The sequence below is a fragment of the Salvelinus alpinus genome, chromosome 18, assembly GCF_045679555.1.
Source record: "Salvelinus alpinus chromosome 18, SLU_Salpinus.1, whole genome shotgun sequence".
Lineage (NCBI taxonomy): Eukaryota > Metazoa > Chordata > Actinopteri > Salmoniformes > Salmonidae > Salvelinus > Salvelinus alpinus.
In genome coordinates, this window is record NC_092103.1 from 39,365,382 (window position 1) to 39,386,448 (window position 21,067).

The following is a 21,067-nucleotide window of genomic DNA, read 5'->3' on the forward strand; positions in this document are numbered from 1 at the left end:
TCTCAATTCAATTTCAATTGAAGGGGCTTTATTGGCATGGGAAACACAATAGATAACAAACAAAAGTTAAATAAACATCAATGTACAGTAAACATTACACTTACAAAAATTCCAAAAGAATAAAGACATTACAAATGTCATATTATGTACACTGCTCAAAAAAATAAAGGGAACACTAAAATAACACATCCTAGATCTGAATGAATTAAATATTCTTATTAAATACTTTTTTCTTTACATAGTTGAATGTGCTGACAACAAAATCACACAAAAATTATCAATGGAAATCAAATTTATCAACCCATGGAGGTCTGGATTGGGAGTCACACTCAAAATTAAAGTGGAAAACCACACTACAGGCTGATCCAACTTTGATGTAATGTCCTTAAAACAAGTCAAAATGAGGCTCAGTAGTGTGTGTGGCCTCCACGTGCCTGTATGACCTCCCTACACGCTTGGGCATGCTCCTGATGAGGTGGCGGATGGTCTCCTGAGGGATCTCCTCCCAGACCTGGACTAAAGCATCCGCCAACTCCTGGACAGTCTGTGGTGCAATGGAGCGAGACATGATGTCCCAGATGTGCTCAATTGGATTCAGGTCTGGGGAACGGGCGGGCCAGTCCATAGCATCAATGCCTTCCTCTTGCAGGAACTGCTGACACACTCCAGCCACATGAGGTCTAGCATTGTCTTGCATTAGGAGGAACCCAGGGCCAACCGCACCAGCATATGGTCTCACAAGGGGTCTGAGGATCTCATCTCGGTACCTAATGGCAGTCAGGCTACCTCTGGCGAGCACATGGAGGGCTGTGCGGCCCCCCAAAGAAATGCCACCCCACACCATGACTGACCCACCGCCAAACCGGTCATGCTGGAGGATGTTGCAGGCAGCAGAACGTTCTCCACGGCGTCTCCAGACTCTGTCACGTCTGTCACATGTGCTCAGTGTGAACCTGCTTTCACCTGTGAAGTGCACAGGGCGCCAGTGGCGAATTTGCCAATCTTGGTGTTCTCTGGCAAATGCCAAACGTCCTGCACGGTGTTGGGCTGTAAGCACAACCCCCACCTGTGGACGTCAGGCCCTCATACCACCCTCATGGAGTCTGTTTCTGACCGTTTGAGCAGACACATGCACATTTGTGGCCTGCTGGAGGTCATTTTGCAGGGCTCTGGCAGTGCTCCACCTGCTCCTCCTTGCACAAAGACGGAGGTAGCGGTCCTGCTGCTGGGTTGTTGCCCTCCTATGGCCTCCTCCACGTCTCCTGATGTACTGGCCTGTCTCCTGGTAGCGCCTCCATGCTCTGGACACTACGCTGACAGACACAGCAAACCTTCTTGCCACAGCTCGCATTGATGTGCCATCCTGGATGAGCTGCACTACCTGAGCCACTTGTGTGGGTTGTAGACTCCGTCTCATGCTACCACTAGAGTGAAAGCACCGCCAGCATTCAAAAGTGACCAAAACATCAGCCAGGAAGCATAGGAACTGAGAAGTGGTCTGTGGTCACCACCTGCAGAACCACTCCTTTATTGGGGGTGTCTTGCTAATTGCCTATAATTTCCACCTGTTGTCTATTCCATTTGCACAACAGCATGTGAAATTTATTGTCAATCAGTGTTGCTTCCTAAGTGGACAGTTTGATTTCACAGAAGTGTGATTGACTTGGAGTTACATTGTGTTGTTTAAGTGTTCCCTTTATTTTTTTGAGCAGTGTATATATAGTGTTGAAACAATGTACAAATGGTTAAAGTACAAAAGGGAAAATAAATAAACAAATATAGGTTGTATTTACAATGGTGTTTGTTCTTCACTGGTTGCCCTATTCTTGTGGCAACAGGTCACACATATTTCTGCTGTGATTGCAAACTGTGGTAATTCATCCAATAGATAAATGAGTTTATCAAAATTGGGTTTGTTTTCAAATTCTTTGTGGGTCTGTGTAATCTGGGGGAAATATGTGTCTCTAATATGGTCATACATTTGGCAGGAGGTTAGGAAGTGCAGCTGTTTCCACCTCATTTTGTGGGCAGTGTGCACATAGCCTGTCTTCTCTTGAGCCAGGTCTGCCTTCGGAGGCCTTTCTCTCTCCCTCCCTCTCTCACAAGATGTACTGTGGCCATTTCACCACACGAGGACGACACATCGCTTCCAACTCACCCACCACTAAATACCTCTACCATCACTGCCTTGCCAGACAGCCAGCGCAAAATGTAAAAATGTCAAGCTGAAACAAAACATTGGTCGGAGAGGCTTGATGAAAAGAGCCAGGGAAAGAAATAGGGCACATTACTTCCGTTCCGACAAACAAGGTCACATCAAGGCATTTCTAATAATATGATGGGGAGATGTTTTATTTTTTTCTGGTGTGTTTCGTTCGTTTTTATTTTATTTTACATAATTAACACGATCTCCTTGGGGGGATTCGTCTCACAGGCCGACTGAATAAATCTCATTTGCATAACGAACGAAGCCTTTCCCTTCGTTAGCGAAAGAATGGGTTTAGCAGGCAGGAGGACTACAGTGGGCCTCCCCCTGAGGAGAAATAGATACGAAGAGATTGAGAGGAGAGGAGGGGGGGCGAGAGAGAAAGTGGAGAGAGATAGAGAGACAGAAGGATGAGAGAAAAAGAGAAAGTTTTAAAAAAAGACAAGAGGGAGAGATGGAGAGAGCGAGAGAAGGAGCAATAGATAAAGAGGGAGAGATGGAGAGAGCGAGAGAAGGAGCAATAGATAAAGAGGGAGAGATGGAGAGAGCGAGAGAAGGAGCAATAGATAAAGAGGGAGAGAAAGAGAGAGAGGGGGCTATACGGCTCTATTTTACGCTGCTCAATGTATAAGCCTGCTACACTGTATAGATAGGCTTAATGTGTGCTATTATGGGGTACACTCACACTGCCGGAGGAAAGAGGGGTACACTCACACTGCCGGAGGAAAGAGGGGTACACTCACACTGCCGGAGGAAAGAGGGGTACACTCACACTGCCGGAGGAAAGAGGACATCAGTGGCTAAAGTGGTGGACCGCGCGCGCGCGCGCGAGAGAGAGCGAGAAGAGAGAAGAGAGGAGAGAGAGAGAGAGAGAGAGAGAGAGAGAGAGAGAGAGAGAGAGAGAGAGAGAGAGAGAGAGAGAGAGTACTAAGCTCTCTTGAGAAGTGGATTGAGCTCTGCTGATTCCAACAGTTCTCTTCTCACTGAAGACGATGGCATGAGCTCTGACTCTCTCCCTCCCTCCTTCACTCACTCTCCTTGCTCGCACTCCCTCACTCCCCCCTCGCTCTCTCTTTCTGTCGCAAGAGTTCCTCTTGTGAGCTGTGAAATGTTTAATAAATCATAATAAATGCACACACACACTACCAAATACACAAGTGCAAATGTAGACTCTCAAACCTAATTTCACCTCCACACACACACCGGTCTGTTCTGTGGGGGGAACATGCCTCTTTACTCAGCCTGTATCCCCTTTACGTTACCTTCCTTCCTTCCCCTCCATGACATTCCTTCCTGGGGATGGATCTCTCGCCCCCTTGCTCTCCCTCCCTCCCCCTCTCTCTCCACATCTGTCTGTTTCCTTCTCTCTCCCCAGGCTTGGTTTCCTTCTCTCTCTACCCGGGCTTGGTTTCCTTCGCTCTCTCTCTCCCCGGGCTTGGTTTCCTTCCCTCTCTCTCTCCCCGGGCTTGGCTTCCTTCCCTCTCTCTCTCCCCGGGCTTGGTTTCCTTCCCTCTCTCTCTCCCCGGGCTTGGTTTCCTTCCCTCTCTCTCTCCCCGGGCTTGGTTTCCTTCCCTCTCTCTCTCCCCGGGCTTGGTTTCCTTCCCTCTCTCTCTCCCCGGGCTTGGTTCCCTTCCCTCTCTCTCTCCCTCCCCCCGGGCTTGGTTCCCTTCCCTCTCTCTCTCTCCCCCTGGGCTTGGTTTCCTTCCCTCTCTCTCTCTCTCTCTCTCTCCCCGGGCTTGGTTTCCTTCCCTCTCTCTCTCTCTCCCCGGGCTTGGTTTCCTTCTCTCTCTCTCTCTCTCCCCGGGCTTGGTTTCCTTCCCTCTCTCTCTCTCTCCCCGGGCTTGGTTTCCTTCCCTCTCTCTCTCTCTCCCCGGGCTTGGTTTCCTTCCCTCTCTTGGTTTCCTTCCCTCTCTCTCTCCCCGGGCTTGGTTTCCCTCCCCCTCTCTCTCCACATCTGTCTGTTTCCTTCTCTCTCCCCAGGCTTGGCTTCCTTCTCTCTCTACCCGGGCTTGGTTTCCTTCGCTCTCTCTCTCCCCAGGCTTGGTTTCCTTCCCTCTCTCTCTCCCCGGGCTTGGTTTCCTTCCCTCTCTCTCTCCCCGGGCTTGGTTTCCTTCCCTCTCTCTCTCCCCGGGCTTGGTTTCCTTCCCTCTCTCTCTCCCCGGGCTTGGTTCCCTTCCCTCTCTCTCTCTCTCCCCCCGGGCTTGGTTTCCTTCCCTCTCTCTCTCTCTCTCTCCCCCCGGGCTTGGTTTCCTTCCCTCTCTCTCTCTCTCCCCGGGCTTGGTTTCCTTCCCTCTCTCTCTCTCTCCCCGGGCTTGGTTTCCTTCCCTCTCTCTCTCTCTCTCTCTCCGGGCTTGGTTTCCTTCCCTCTCTCTCTCTCTCTCTCTCTCTCCCCGGGCTTGGTTTCCTTCCCTCTCTCTCTCTCTCCCCAGGCTTGGTTTCCTTCCCTCTCTCTCTCTCTCTCTCTCCCCTGGCTTGGTTTCCTTCCCTCTCTCCCCGGGCTTGGTTTCCTTCCCTCTCTCTCTCTCCCCGGGCTTGGTTTCCTTCAATCTCCCCAGGCTTGGTTTCCTTCGCTCTCCCCAGGCTTGGTGAGGCAGCCATTTTGCTTCACCCCTTATATTTTTTGAGATGAGACTCCCCGCCAAGTCTGTTTTTACCCCCCTCTCCTCCACCCTGCCGACGCCAACATCGTAATGACAGGCTTCTCAGACAAGAGGGGAACAGACTGTCTTTATCCCTCTAGTATTTCTCTCTCTCTCCTTTTCATCTCTCTGTCTCTCTCTCTCTCCCTCCCTCTCACATATCTTCTCACTCTCCCTCTCCCTCTCATATCTTTCCCTCCCATCTTTTGCACTTCAGGGGATGGTGTATGATCTTGTCAGGGCAGGAGCAGAGCACAGATTTTTTTATATATATATATATAAAAAGAAAAAAATACTTGTTTTTATTTTGCTCTCTGTTTTTTTCTCTCTCGTTCCTTTGTGACTCACTTCTAGTCTTGCCGTGTGTGTGTGTGTGTGTGTGTGTGTGTGTGTGTGTGTGTGTGTGTGTGTGTGTGTGTGTGTGTGTGTGTTTACTGCTCAAGTGTAGTAGAGGTTTGAGAAAACAAACTGTTGGAATACTATCCATCTGTGTGTTCATGTTCATATGGATGTCAGCAGTGGTGGAAAAAGCACCCAATTGTCATACCTTAATAGAAAAGGAAAAGTCATCCAGTCATACATACTACTTGAGTAAAAGTCTAAAAGTATTTGGTTTTTAATATACTTAAGTATCAAAAGTAAAAATCATTTCAAATTAGTTATATTAAGCAAACTAGACGGCACCATTTTCTTGTTTTGTTTATTTACGGATAGCCAGGGGCACACTCCAACACTCAGACATCATTCACAAATGAATCATTCATTCATTGTCATTCATACAAATGAAGCATGTGTGTTTAGTGAGTCAGATCAGAGGTAGTAGAGATGACCAGGGATGTTTTTTTGAAAAGTGTGGGAATTGGAACATTTTCCTGTCCTGCTATGCATTCATACTGTAATGAGTACTTTTGGGTGTCAGGGAAAATGTATGGAGTAAAACATACATTATTTTCTTTGGGAATGTAGAGAAGTAAAAGTTTAAGTTGTCAAATATACAAATAGTAAAGTACAGACACCCCCAAAAACGACTTATGTAGTACTTGACACTACTGGCTGTCAGTGGTAATACAGCAAGGGTGTATGCATCACTTCATAAATAAACTCTGTGTGTGTGTGTGTGTGTGTGTGTGTGTGTGTGTGTGTGTGTGTGTGTGTGTGTGTGTGTGTGTGTGTGTGTGTGTGTGTGTGTGTGTGTGTGTGTGTGTGTGTGTGTGTGTGTGTGTGTGTGTGTGTGTGTGTGTGTGTGTGTGTGTGTGTGTGTGTGTGTGTGTGTGTGTGTGTGTGTGTGTGTGTGTGTGTGTGTGTGTGTGTGTGTGTGTGTGTGTGTGTGTGTGTGTGTGTGTGTGTGTGTGTGTGTGTGTGTGTGTGTGTGTGTGTGTGTGTGTGTGTGTGTGTGTGTGTGTGTGTGTGTGTGTGTGTGTGTGTGTGTGTGTGTGTGTGTGTGTGTGTGTGTGTGTGTGTGTGTGTGTGTGTGTGTGTGTGTGTGTGTGTGTGTGTGTGTGTGTGTGTGTGTGTGTGTGTGTGTGTGTGTGTGTGTGTGTGTGTGTGTGTGTGTGTGTGTGTGTGTGTGTGTGTGTGTGTGTGTGTGTGTGTGTGTGTGTGTGTGTGTGTGTGTGTGTGTGTGTGTGTGTGTGTGTGTGTGTGTGTGTGTGTGTGTGTGTGTGTGTGTGTGTGTGTGTGTGTGTGTGTGTGTGTGTGTGTGTGTGTGTGTGTGTGTGTGTGTGTGTGTGTGTGTGTGTGTGTGTGTGTGTGTGTGTGTGTGTGTGTGTGTGTGTGTGTGTGTGTGTGTGTGTGTGTGTGTGTGTGTGTGTGTGTGTGTGTGTAATTCTATTTCTATGGATGTCTACCATAAACCCCAATGCCACAAATTACAGCAACATCAGAGCGATCCCACCCAAGACCTTACCCCCACCCCCAGCCTATGCCAATCTCACACTGAGCCCTAAAGGAAATATGTTGTGTCATCCCACTTCGATGGCAACATGGTATTATTGCTATGCGTCACAAACATTTGACGCATATAAACTGCTACCAGGGTGTCGATGATCGGTTAACACTGTACTATAGACATCATCTGTATACAGCGCCTTCAGAAAGGATTCATACCACATGCTGTTGTGTTACGGCCTGAATAAAACATTTATTCAATCGATTATTTGTCTCACCCATCTACACACGATACCTATATAATGACTAAGTGAAAACATGTTTTTAAAAATGTTTGCAAATGTATTGAAAATGAAATTCAGAAATATCTAATTTACATAACACCCCCGAGTCAACACATGTTAGAATCACCTTTGGTAGTGATTACAGCTGTGAGTGTTTCTGGGTAAGTGTCTAAGAGCTTTGTACACCTGAATTGTACAATATTTGTATATTAGCCATTTTCAAGTATTGCCATAGATTTACAAGCCGATTTAAGTCAAAACTGTAACTAGGCCACTCAGGAACATGACATGTCGTATTGGTAAACAACTCCAGTGTATATTTAGCCTCGTGTTTTAGATTATTTTCTTGCTGAAAGGTGAAATCATCTCCCAGTGTCTGTTGGAAAGCAGACTGAACCAGGTTTTCCTCTAGGATTTTGCCTGTGCTTCGCTCTATTCCATTTCTTTTTATCCTAAGAAACTCCCTAGTCCTTGCCGATGACAAGGATACCCATAGCATGATGCAGCATGTTTGAAAATATGATGAGTGGTACTCAGTGATGTGTTGTGTTGGATTTGCCTCAAACATAACACTTTGTATTCAGGACATAAAATACATTTCTGTGCCAAAATCTTTGCAGTTTTACTTTAGTACTTTATTGCATACAGTATGCGTGTTTTAGAATATTTTTTATTCTGTACAGGTTTCCTTCTTTTCACTCTGTCATTTAGGTTAGTATTGTGGAGTAACTACAATGTTGTTGATCCATCCTCTGTTTTCTCCTATCACAGCCATTAAACTCTGTAACTGTTTTAAAGTCACTATTGGCCTTATGGTGAAATCTCTGAGCGGTTTCCTTCCTCTACAGCAACTGAGTTAGGAATGACGCCTGTATCTTTGTAATGACTGGGTGTATTGACACAGTGAAATTCATAACTTCACCATGCTCAAATGGATATTCAATGTCTGCCTAATTGTTTTTTTTTACCCATCTACCAATAGTGCACTTATTTGCGAGGAACTGGAAAACCTACCTGGTCTTTGTGGTTGAATCTGATTTTGGAATTCAGTGCTCGACTGAGGGACCTTACAGATAATTGTATGTGTGGGGTACAGAGATGAGGTAGTCATTCAAAAATCATGTGAAACACTATTACTGCACACAGAGTGAGTCCATGCCTCTTATTATGTGACTTAATCAAATATTTACTTCTGAAATTATTTAGGCTTGCCATAACAAAGGGGTTAAATACTTATTGACTCAAAACATTTCAAAGTTTAATTTTTATTTAATTTGTAGTAATTTCTAAAAACATAATTCCACTTTCACATTATGGGTATTGTATGTAGGCCAGTGACACAAAATCTAAATGTAATCCATTTTAAATTCAGGCTGTAACAACAAAATGTGGACTAAGTCAAGTGGTTTGAATACTTTCTGAAGACACTGTAGCTCTAAAACAACCTACAGTAACACCACTCTACTAAACATCAAACTGGAATTGTTGATGTTAGTCTGCTGTTGGAATAATGATTCTCATATCACTCCACGTTTGATGGAATCACAATGTGTGAGTGAGTGTCAGAGAATTAAATAGAACACAATAAAATACAATGGATGTTTATAATATAATTACAATTATTACAATTGCACTGCATCTCTGTGGCGCACTTGAGTGGGGAAAGTCAAGCGCGTATTGTGACGTATACTCTTTCATAACCGCTCGTCTTTCCTAATTTTTTCAAATGTCATCTCAAGTTTCTCCTCTTCCCTTTACCTCAATTCTCCTCCTCCCTTTACCTCACCTCCTCTCCCCCTCCCTTTACCTCACCTCTACTCCTCTCCCCTTCCCTTCCATTTACCTCACCTCTCCTCCTCTCCCCTTCCCTTTGCTTCACCTCCTTTCATCTTCCCTTTACCTCACCTCTCCCCTCCTCCCTTTACCTCACCCTCACTCCTCCTCCCTTTACCTCACCCTCACTCCTCCTCCCTTTACCTCACCCTCACTCCTCCTCCCTTTACCTCACCTCTCCTCTTCCCATTACTCATTACTCCATCATGACTGTGGTCCATTCTCTAACACCCTTCTCTCCCTGGTCCATATTTCCCTGCATCCCTGTTTTTCTCCATTATTTTCCTTCTACCTCTTCACCTTCATCCCTCTTCCTTTCCTCTCCCTTCCCTTCATCTGTCCTCCTCTCCACCTCACCATCCCTCCTCCTCTCCCTTTCTCCATCCCTTCTCCTCCTCTCCCTTTCTCCGTCCCTTCTCCTCCTCTCCCTTTCTCCGTCCCTTCTCCTCCTCTCCCTTTCTCCGTCCCTTCTCCTCCTCTCCCTTTCTCCATCTCCTCTCCTCTCCCTTTCTCCAACTTCCTCCTCCTCCTCTCCCTTTCTCCATCCCTTCTCCTCCTCCTCCTCTCCCTTTCTCCATCCCTCCTCCTCCTCCTCCTTTCTCCATCCCTCCTCCTCCTCCTTTCTCCATCCCTCCTCCTCCTCCTCCTCTCCCTTTCTCCATCCCTCCTCTCCCTTTCTCCATCCCTCCTCCTCCTCCTCTCCTCTCCCTTTCTCCATCCCTCCTCCTCCTCCTCCTCTCCTCTCCCTTTCTCCATCCCTCCTCCTCCTCCTCCTCCTCCTCCTCTCCCTTTCTCCATCCCTCCTCCTCCTCCTCCTCCTCCTCCTCTCCCTTTCTCCATCCCTCCTCCTCCTTGCTCTAGAACTGTCACATAGCATTAGCGGGTCCGGCGCTCAGCCCCTGCAGAAATAACAGGCTAGATGGCTGTACAGATCCATTCTCCTGCTCCAGTTAGCTTTGGACAAAAAGCCCCCGTTCGGCAGGCTTGGGAGGATGCCTGCATTATTTTATTCATGCTGGGCGCTCCCTGCTTACACAACAGTCAGCGACAGCGGCCTACTAAACTCAAGTCTCCTCGCATAGGGTTAGTTAGCGATAGACGGCGCTACAGAGTTAGCGGTAACCACCTGGGTTTCAGCACTAAAACGTACACACACGTATATGTATGCATGTAGGATGTACTGTAGTCATTGCCTGCGACGCAAACAAGCCTCCACAAACTGACTGAGGAGAAGAACATCAGTACCTTTGTTCAGAACAAAGGACCTAAAGATGGGACAAGAAGATACGCACACTTCTTATAAGAATCAAATATGACAATTTGATTAATAGAGCCAATTTAGCAAAGTACATTGCTAATTTAATGATATACTAACATTATTATATATATATTTTTTATAATTATTGTATCTACTAGAAGTAGCTGTTCTTATATTCAGGATTCTAAGAAAGGGTCGGGGAGTGCAATGTTCGTCAAAGGTATAAGCAGTCGTATCCAGAGACAACACGTCACTAAAGTGCTCGTCACTTCAATTATTCATTTCTTAAGTCTTCTTCACCACCCCATGCTGAGTTCCTTTACTCATGGGGGGTGGGGGAGAGAGATAAAGAGAGAGGAGGTGGTAGGGGGATAGAGAGGGGGGGGGGGGGGCGGAGAGAGTGTGTGAGAGAGTGAGGCTGGGTAGAGAGAGGGAGAGAGAATTGAGAATTTTATTTTTATTTAACCTTTATTTAACTAGGCTAGTCAGTTAAGATCAAATTCTTATTTACAATGACGGCCTACCCCGGCAAAACCCGGACGACACTGGGCCAATTGTGCGGACTCCCAATCATGGCCGGTTGTGATACAGCCTGGAATCGAACCAGGATCTGTAGCGACGCCTCTAGCACTGAGATGCAGGGCCTTAGACCGCTGCGCCATTCGGGAGAAAATATAAAGAAAGAGAGAAAGACGTGAGAAAGAAACATACAGCCGGATGCAGTGATACTTCACGGCATGGGTTTTGAGTGACAGAAAGGAGGGAGAAAAATAAAGCAAATGTAATACAGACCCCATTCCAGTCATTCTGAAGAGTTCTCTCCCTTCTCTCCCCCACCCCATTCAAAACCATTAGCGCCGCAATTTGGCGTCCCGGTTTAAAGTCGCTGCTTGTCAGCGAGTGGGAAGCGGGAGGCGTAATCTCCCCGGTCAAATTAATCCCGATGTCAAACGGCACTAACAGTCAAGAGGCCCCGTCCGCCTTCTGCTCCTCGCCGCAGCACACGGCTTACGCTAATCTCAGCAAATTAACCAGCGCTCGCTAACCCGTTTAAAACGATCCCCCGCTCACTCGGTGACCTTGTATGCAATTGCACCTTTTTCTAATCGTTGGGCATTAAGAAGAAGAGTATGAGCCAGAATACATGGTGGTAATTCCACACACACTGTGGCTAAACAACTCTATTGGACAGGAAAGGAAGTAGTAGGCCTACTTCACATTAGCCCTCAAAATGTACCCTTTAATATGAGAGATCCTTATTTCCTCTGTGTGTGTGAGAGAGAGTGTGAATGTTTGTGTGTGTGTGTCCACTCAAACTGTCAAAGGGAGAAGACGAATGGCTAAAGTGGGGGACTTTGTGTGGGTGTGACTGCATGCGTGTGTGTTTCTCTGTGTGCTTGTGTGCGTGCGTGCGTGTCGGTCTGTGTGTCATCCTGCATTTAGATCCTACAAGAGACAGAGTACCACACAACTCTTATAAACATCATCAACACTCCAAAGTTCAATTACACATTAATATCAATTCATATAAAATTCTTGCATTCTTTTGAGCAAATGTTTGTCTTACCTAAGTGATGTTCATTGATTACATCTGCGAGAGAGACAGAGACACACACAGGCAGAGTGAGTGAGTGAGAGTGAGAGAGAGAGAGAGTGAGAGAGACAGACAGACAGACAGAGTGTGAGAGAGAGAGAGAGAGAGAGAGAGAGAGAGAGAGAGAGAGAGAGAGAGAGAGAGAGAGAGAGAGAGAGAGACAGAGACACACACACACACACAGACAGAGAGAGAGAGAGAGAGAGAGAGAGAGAGAGAGAAAGCAGGTCAAAGCACAGATCACACAACTCCAAAGCCAAACAGTACGCAATAAGATTACTGTAGATCTCCTATCGTAAATCCATTTTGGATTTAGCAGTGCATCACTATTGTCATCATCATGTTTCACGGCTATTGAGGTCAAACTCCGTAGTAGTTCAGAGTCGACAGGCAAGGATCAACTCTTCATCAAGTCAGCTATAAGGTTGTTCATCAATTTGCTTGCTACAAACGTAGTTTAACATAGACTTATGAAAAATGAATTATGCAAATGTTTCCATAATGCCTCCCCAGGAATCACAGGCTGTCGAGTACTGATCAAATGAGCTTGTTTTGCAGTATGCAAAGGGATTTAGAGAGAGAACAGGCAAATAGGGGAGTAGGCTACACAGTACAGCTAGCTAACAGAAATATAGTAATTCTACATTCATCTACATTTCTGATCCTCAAAGCGTATCTGAAAATAGACTCTCCAATTAACTTTTAGTGATTGTGTACATTATGATAGACTGAATGTCTAATTCAGAGTTATTGAATGGACTGAGGGGATATGCCCATTTTATAAAAAGCATTTCTATGTACCTCATCGGTAAGCAGTTACCCAGTGGGCCAACCCATGTCTGACAGAAGGATACCGCTGCATATGTTCCGTGACCCCATGTGCCAACCTGGTTGGGTAACAGGAGGTTGAACGTGCCACGGGAGCCAGGGGAGCCAGATGGCATGGAGGTCTTCATGGATTTGAGTCAAGCTACCCCTTCCAGGGAATAGCCATTGATATTCAGATCCTCTCTGTTCATTTAGTCTCTACAGTTGTTACAACATATCTTTACCATATATGGCACAATGACTCAGATTATAGTTGTCCCTGCACATTGTTTTCAATCCCATTAAATCGACAGTATCTAGTTACGTTTCAGATCCATCTTAAATCTAATGCAAGATCGTATGCTTTTTATAATAAAGGTATAAGGGTGTTAGTATGAGAGATGTAATCAGTGACCATTGGTGACATTCATTTTATAACCGCTCACTTATGATAAACACAATACATCCACTCTGATAAAAACAACAACCTAGTCGACTTATGGTTATTGTGACTCAGTAAATTACTACAGCTAGAATTACAGTACAATGTTTATTAAATGGTAACATTTAGAAAATGAATGAAAAAAAATAGCAAGATGGGCATTTCAGAGCAATCCCTGTGTAATATATAACAAATAAACATAATAATGATTTTTCCTTTCCCCGCTTAAGGTATTTTGCCGAAAGGTAGTTTGCTCACTGTTTTTTAGCCTTTATCAAGCTTGCTTTAAAAAAAAATATGTTTCTTACTTTAATATGATAATCTTCATGGCGTGATGCCGATCTCCACACAGAGAATAATTATTTATGTATTTATTGAAATTAAAATTTCATGGTTCACTGCTTTACACAGATAGAGCATGAGTGTCTTACAGTGTTTTGGGGACTAAAGGGGGTTGAGACAATTATTCAAATATTTAACCTTAGCGGTCATAGATTATGCAAATGACGTCCCAAAAGGATTCTTTCCGCAGCTGAAAAATCTGTGAAGTTGCTCGGAGCCATGTAAAAAAATCGTCAGGACCGAGCCGGAGAAAAAAAGACACGCCATTTGCTTTGGCACCTCTAAGGAGGAGGAGTAGTCGAATAACCGGCAGCTATGTTCCTCTCAGATTGAGTGGAGAAGACAGAGAGACTTGGACATGACAGAGGGAGGAAGACACCACCTATTGTGTCTATGGACTCCTCACCTCTACACTAGTCCACAGAATTCCCTCCATTGCAGACTCCACTTGTGTATTAATAGACAAACACACACACTGACCACCAGTACAGTACTAAACGTACAGTAGTCTTGGCCTGCATGCTCACGCACGCACGCACGCACTAATTACCCCCCACACGCTATCAAACTGACATCCACTAACATTTGTTCATATACAGTTGAAGTCGTAAGTTTACATACACTTAGGTTGGAGTCATTAAAACTGGTTTTTCAACCACTCCACAAATTTCTTGTTAACAAACTATAGTTTTGGCAAGTCGGTTAGGACATCTACCTTGTGCATGACAAGTAATTTTTCTAACAATTGTTTACAGACAGACTATTTCACTGTATCACAATTCCAGTGTGTCAGAAGTTTACATACACTAAGTTGACTGTGCCTTTAAACAGCTTGGAAAATTCCAGAAAATGATGTCATGGCTTTAGAAGCTTCTGATAGGCTAATTGATATAATTTGAGTAAATTGGAGGTGTACCTGTGGATGTATTTCAAGGCCTACCTTCAAACTCAGTGCCTCTTTGCTTGACATCATGGGAAAATCAAAAGAAATCAGCCAAGACATCAGAAAAACAATTGTTGACCTCCACTTCAGGCAATTTCCAAATGCCTGAAGGTACAATGTTCTTCTGTACAAACAATAGTACGCAAGTATAAACACCATGGGCCCACGCAGCTGTCACACCGCTCAGGAAGGAAACACGTTCTGTCTCCTAGAGATGAACGTACTTTGGTGCGAAAAGTGCAAATCAATCCCAGAACAACAGCAAATGACCTTGAAGATGCTGGATGAAACAGGTACAAAAGTATCTATATCCACAGTAAAATGAGTCCTATATCGACATAACCTGAAAGGCTGCTCAGCAAGGAAGAAGCGAATGCTCCAAACCACAATAAAAAAAGCCAGACTACGGTTTGCAACTGCACATGGGGACAAAGATCATACTTTTTGGAGAAATGTCCTCTGGTCTGATGAAACAAAAATAGAACTGTTTGTCCATAATGACCATCGTTATGTTTGGAGGAAAAAGGGGGACGCTTGCAAGCCGAAGAACACCATCCCAACCGTGAAGCACGGGGGTGGCAGCATCATGTTGTGGGGGTGCTTTGCTGCAGGAGGGACTGGTGCACTTCACAAAATAGATGGCACCATGAGGGAGGATAATTATGTGGCTATATTGAAGCAACATCTCAAGACATCAGTCAGGAAGTTGAAGCTTGGTCACAAAAGGGTCTTCCAAATGGACAATGACCCCAAGCATACTTCCAAAGTTGTGGCAAAATGGCTTAAGAACAACAAAGTCAAGGTATTGGAGTGGCCATCACAAGGCCCTGACCTCAATCCCATAGAAAATTTGTGGGCAGAACTGAAAAAGCGTGTGCAAGCAAGGAGGCCTACAAACCTGACTCAGTTACAGCAGGAGGAATGGGCCAAAATTCACCCAACTTATTGTGGGAAGCTATTGGAAGGCTACCCGAAAAGTTTGACCCAAGTTAAACCATTTAAAGTCAATGCTACCAAATACTAATTGTGAGTGTATGTAAACTTCTGACCCACTTGGGATGTGATGAAAGAAATAAAAGCTGAAATAAATCATTCTCTCTTCTATTATTCTGACATTCTGACCTAAAACTTATAGCCAGAACCTCCATCAGAATCTAACCAGCTACTAGCTATTTAGTCATTGTCAGCCACTGCTAGCGGCCTTTACCTTCCGCACAGACACCAGACGTTTTTTAGCCTGGATAATACTTGCCAGCCTGTCAGTATTGGACTGTTTTCTCCAATACAATGCAGGATTCCTGCCATGAACCCTGGACCATTAGTCCTGATCATCACAGCTAGCTAGCTGCCACCGAGTGACCCAGCCCCGAAGTTAGCACTGAGCCAGGCCCACCTCCCGGCTTACTTAGTGATCCCTCGGCTACACAGCTGATACCTCCCGGACTCTAGCCCAACACGGCTAGAATACACTACTCCACTGGATCCTTGCCGTAAGCTCTGGACCCTTGCATCGGATCATCGCTGCTAGCTAGCTGCTACCGAGTGGCTATAGTGTCTAACGCCCCTGCCCTGAAGCTAGCACCAGTTAGCCGCGAGCCAGGCGCATCTCCCGGCTAGCAAACAAAATTACTACAACTACAATACCTCTTTCGCCATCTGGCCTGGGCCCTTTGTCGACACGGCGCCCCGCCGTACCACCACGACTGCCGACGGATCTCCATCCACTGTGCCCTCAACCGGCCTTTGCCGGACGTCGGAGCAGACACTTCTACTAACCCCGGCCTGCTAACTTTAAACGCTGTGTCTCCCGCGTGCTAGCGTAGTAACGACTACCCTGCAGCTTCCCTGTTCCATCTATTGCTGTTCACTGGACCTGACAATCACTTGGCTACAAAGCTGATGCCTGCTGGAATGTTCATTAATCACGGTACTCCATTTTGTTTATCTGTCGGCCCCAGCCTCGAACTCAGGCTCTGTGTGTAGTTAACCGACCCTCTCTACCCATTCATCACCATTTTACCTGTTGTTGTTATCTTAGCTGATTAGCTGTTGTTGTCTTACCCGTTGTTGTCTTAGCTAGCTCTCCCAATCAACACCTGTGATTGCTTAATGCCTCACTTTGTCTCTCTAAAATGTCAATATGCCTTGTATACTGTTGTTTAGGATAGGTATTATTGTTTTAGTCTACTGCAGAGCCCCTAGTCCCACTCAACATGCCTCAGATACCTCCTTTGTCCCACCTCCCACACATGCGGTGACCTCACCCAGCATAACTAGCGCGTCCAGAGATGCAACCTCTCTTATCATCACTCAGTGCATGGGTTTACCTCCACTGTACCGGCATCCCACCATACCCGTCTGTACATTATGCCCTGAATCTATTCTACCACGCCCAGACATCTGCTCCTTTTATTCTCTGTCCCCAACACACTAGACAACCAGTTTTGATAGCCTTTAGCCATACCCTCATCCTACTCCTCCTCTGGTGATGTGGAGGTTAATCCAGGCCCTGCGTGTCCCGAGGCACTCTCATTTGTTGACTTCTGTAACCGAAAAAGCCTTGGTTTCATGTATGTTAACACCAGAAGCCTCCTCCCTAAGTTTGTTTTACTCACTGCTTTAGCACACCCCGCCAACCCTGATGTCCTTGCCGTGTCTGAATCCTGGCCTAGGAAGGCCACCAAAAATGTGTAGATTTCCATACCCAACTACAACATTTTCCATCAAGATAGAACTGCCAAAGGGGGAGGAGTTGCAATCTACTCCAGAGATAGCCTGCAAAGTTCTGTCATACTTTCCAGGTCTATGCCCAAACAGTTCGAGCTTCTAATTTTAAAAATGAATCTCTCCAGAAATAAGTCTCTCACTGTTATAGAACCCCCTCAGCTCCCAGCTGTGCGCTGGACACCATATGTGAATCGATTGCCACCCATCTATCTTCAGAGCTTGTTCTGTTAGGTGACCTAAACTGGGATATGCTTAACACCCCGGCAGTCCTACAATTTAAGCTAGATGCCCTCAATCTCACACAAATTATCAAGGAACCCACCAGGTACAACCCTAAATCCGTAAACATGGGCACCCTCATAGATATTATCCTGACCAACTTGCCCTCCAAATACACCTCTGCTGTTTTCAATCAGGATCTCAGCGATCACTGCCTCATTGCCTGCATCCGCTATGGGTCCGCAGTCAAACGACCACCCCTCATCACTGTCAAACGCTCCCTAAAACACTTCAGCGAGCAGGCCTTTCTAATCGACCTGGCTCGGGTATTCTGGAAAGATATTGACCTCATCTCGTCAGTCGCGGATGCCTGGTCATTCTTTAAAAGTAATTTCCTCACCATCTTAAATAAGCATGCCCCTTTCAAAAAATGTAGAACTAAGAACAGATATAGCCCTTGGTTCACTCCAGACCTGACTGTCCTCGACCAGCACAAAAACATTGTGTGGCGGACTGCACTAGCATCAAATAGTCCCTGCGATATGCAACTTTTCAGGGAAGTCAGGAACCAATACACGCAGTCAGACAGGAACCTCCTACCAGCTGCCCACTGCAATGAGGCTAGGAAACACGGTCACCAGCGATAAATCCACGATAATCGAGAATTTCAATAAGCATTTCTCTACAGCTGGCCATGCTTTCCTCCTGGCTACCCCAACCCCGGCCACAAGCTCCGCACCCCCCACAGCTACTTGCCCAAGCCTCCCCAGCTTCTCCTTCACCCAAATCCAAATGTTCTGAAAGAGCTGCAAAACCTGGATCCGTACAAATCAGCTGGGCTAGACAATCTGGACCCTCTCTTTCTAAAATCATCCGCCGCCATTGTTGCAACCCCTATTACCAGTCTGTTCAACCTCTCTTTCGTATCGTCCGAGATCCCTAAAAATTAGAAAGCTGTCGCGGTCATCCCCCTCTTCAAAGGGGGTGACACTCTAGACCCAAACTGTTATAGACCTATATCCATCCTGCCCTGCATTTCTAAAGTCTTCCAAAGCCAAGTTAATAAACAGATTACTGACCAGGCAAACAGGCAAGGGAATAATGTTTTTTGTTGCTAGAACCTATTTCTTGAATTCTAAATATCAGACATTTGAAAGCTCTAGTTTTGACCTTCATAATACATCTGATGGCAGTAACTTTACAAGCACTAATTATGGTCAATTTAGCCTGAGAATAGTATCTAGTTATGGTAAGGGGTGAAATAAGTATAGCTAGTTATAATTGTAACGTTTTGGCAGAATATAAAAAAAGAAGATCAGTCTTTACATGGCTAAAAGAAAAGGAATATAACATATACTGTTTACAGGAAACTCACTCTACATCCTTAGATGAAGTTGCGTGGAAAAAGAAATGGCGTGGTGAAATAATTTTCTGTCATGGACAAAGGAACTCAAAGGGTGTGATGATATTAATTAGCAAAGATTTCGATCTGAAGGTGCAAATAATCAGGAATGATTCGCAAGGAAGGTGGATCCTTTTGAATATGAAAGTGGACGAAAAAGAGATTTGGCTCATTAATCTATATGGTCCAAATCAGGATGATCCACACTTCTTCGAAAACATTTATACAAATTTATTGAACTTACAGGCAACAAATGATCTAATTATTATGGTAGGAGACTATAACACAGTGTTAAGTACCTCAATGGACCATAAAGGTAATCACTCTACAAACTATCATCACCATGCTCTTAAGGAAATCACAAATATTATGGACACATTAGAAATAGTGGATATTTAGAAAAGAAAAAAAACAGACCTAGTGAGTTATACATGGAGGAGACTTAATCAAGCTAGTCGTCTTGACTACTTTCTTGTCTCTTTCTCTCTTGCATCAAAGGTCAAAAAAGTTTTAATAGGGACAGAATGCGATCGGATCATCATCTAATTGGCATTCACATAACTCTTATAGATTTTCCACATGGACGGGGATATTGGAAATTTAAGACAAAATAATTTATAACTGAATTTTTCCAGTATAATATAAGTTCAGCAATTCCCCTTATTGTTTGGGATACCTTTAAAATGTACCTTCAGGGGTCATTCAATTCAATATTCATCAATAATAAAAAAGCAGTTTCTGGCTAAAGAAACAAGACTAACAAGGGAAATCCATGAACTAATAGTACAGGTAAATAGCAATAAAAACGATACTACAGAGATACAAAATAAGTTAGAGGAAAAACAAGAACTTAAGGAACTTATTCAAGAAAGATCTAATGTAATCTATTACAAAAATAAAACAAACTGGATGGAATATGGAGAAAAATGCACAAAATTCTCCCTGAATCTCCAATACAGGAACGCTAACAAAAATTATTTGCAGAAACTCGTTACTGAAGACGGAGTCATCTATGATTCTCCGAATTATATTTTAAAAGAGGAAGCTAATTATTTTAGGCAGATGTTCTCTTTTCCGTCTCATCCTCTCAAACTGAATGAAGATTACGGTAAGGAATTCTTTCCAAATAATATAAAAAATTGAAAATTAACAAATGTACAGAAAGATCAGTGCGAAGGCCAAATTACAGAGGAAGAACTTTTTGAGGCTATTAAATCCTTTTAGTCTGGAAAAACCCCAGAGCTTGATGGCATACCGGTAGAGGTATAACAAGTCTTTTTTGATATACTAAAATCTCCATTGTTAGATTGTTTTAACTACTATAGAAATGGTAGTCTGTCAGGTACTCAGCAGGAAGGTCTGATTTCTCTATTATTAAAACAAGACCCAGATGGCAAATATAAAGACCCGGTCTATCTAAAAAACTGGAGGTCCTTTACACTTCAATGTTGTGATGCAAAAATACTAACAAAATGCATAGCACTCAGAATTAAAAGGGTTTTACCAGGTATTGTTCATCCTGATCAGACAGGTTTTTTTTACATGGATGATACATTGAAGATAATATATGACAACTACTAGAAATAATAGAACATCATGAAACATATAAGAAGCCAGGAATGGTATTTATAGCAGATTTTGAAAAGGTATTTGATAAAGACTGGATTTTATTTATAAATGCCTGGATTTTTTCAATTTCAGTAATTCTCTTATAAAATGGGTAAAAAATTATGTATAGCAACCCCAGGTGTAAAATAGTAAATAACGGCTACTTCTCAGAAAGTTTTGAATTGTCAAGCGGAGTTAAACAAGGGTGTCCCATATCTATTCGTTATGGCCATCGAAATGCTAGCTATTAAAATCAGATCCAATAACAACATTAGAGGATTAGAAATCCGAGGCTTAAAAACAAAGGTGTCCATGTATGCCGATGACTCAAGTTTTATGTTAAGTCCGCAAGCTAGATCCCTGCGATGGCTCATTAAAGATCTAGATAACTGTTCTGTACTCTCTGGACTAAAACCTAATTATGATAAGTGTACAATATTATGTATTGGATCCTTAAAAAATACAACTTTTACATTACCTTGCAGCTTACCTATAAAATGGGCTGATGGTGAAGTAGACATACTCGGTATTCATATCACAAAAGATATAAATAAGCTCTCCACAATGAATTTCAATAGAAAACTTGTAAAAATAGACAAGATCCTGCAACCATGGAAAGGAAATACCTGTCTATTTATGGAAAAATTGCCCTGATTAACTCCTTAGTCATATCTCAGTTCACTCACTTACTTATGGTGCTGCCTACTCCTGATGATTCGTTTTTCAATTCATATGAGCAAAAATATTTTGCTTTATCTGGGACGCTAAACCAGACAAAATAAAACGAGCCTATCTATATAATGAATTGGGTGGGTTAAGATTATTAAATATAAAAGATCTAAACCTCTCTCTAAGTTTCACTCATTCAAAAGTTTT

General features: G+C 44.0%; 1 protein-coding gene across 3 annotated transcripts in view; it reads right to left on the minus strand.

Annotated features, from left to right (window-relative positions):
• The window catches only part of LOC139544574 (nuclear receptor subfamily 6 group A member 1-A-like), a 181,930-nt gene that overhangs the window by 42,681 nt on the left and 118,182 nt on the right, over positions 1-21,067 (minus strand). For 2 of the 3 annotated variants that reach the window (XM_071351869.1, XM_071351867.1), the window contains exon 3: positions 11,675-11,698. The exons of the other annotated variant lie outside the window; for it this stretch is intronic. In XM_071351869.1, the coding sequence (XP_071207970.1) occupies positions 11,675-11,698 (24 nt within the window). The remainder of the gene's footprint in view (positions 1-11,674; positions 11,699-21,067) is intronic. 3 annotated transcript variants of the gene reach the window in all.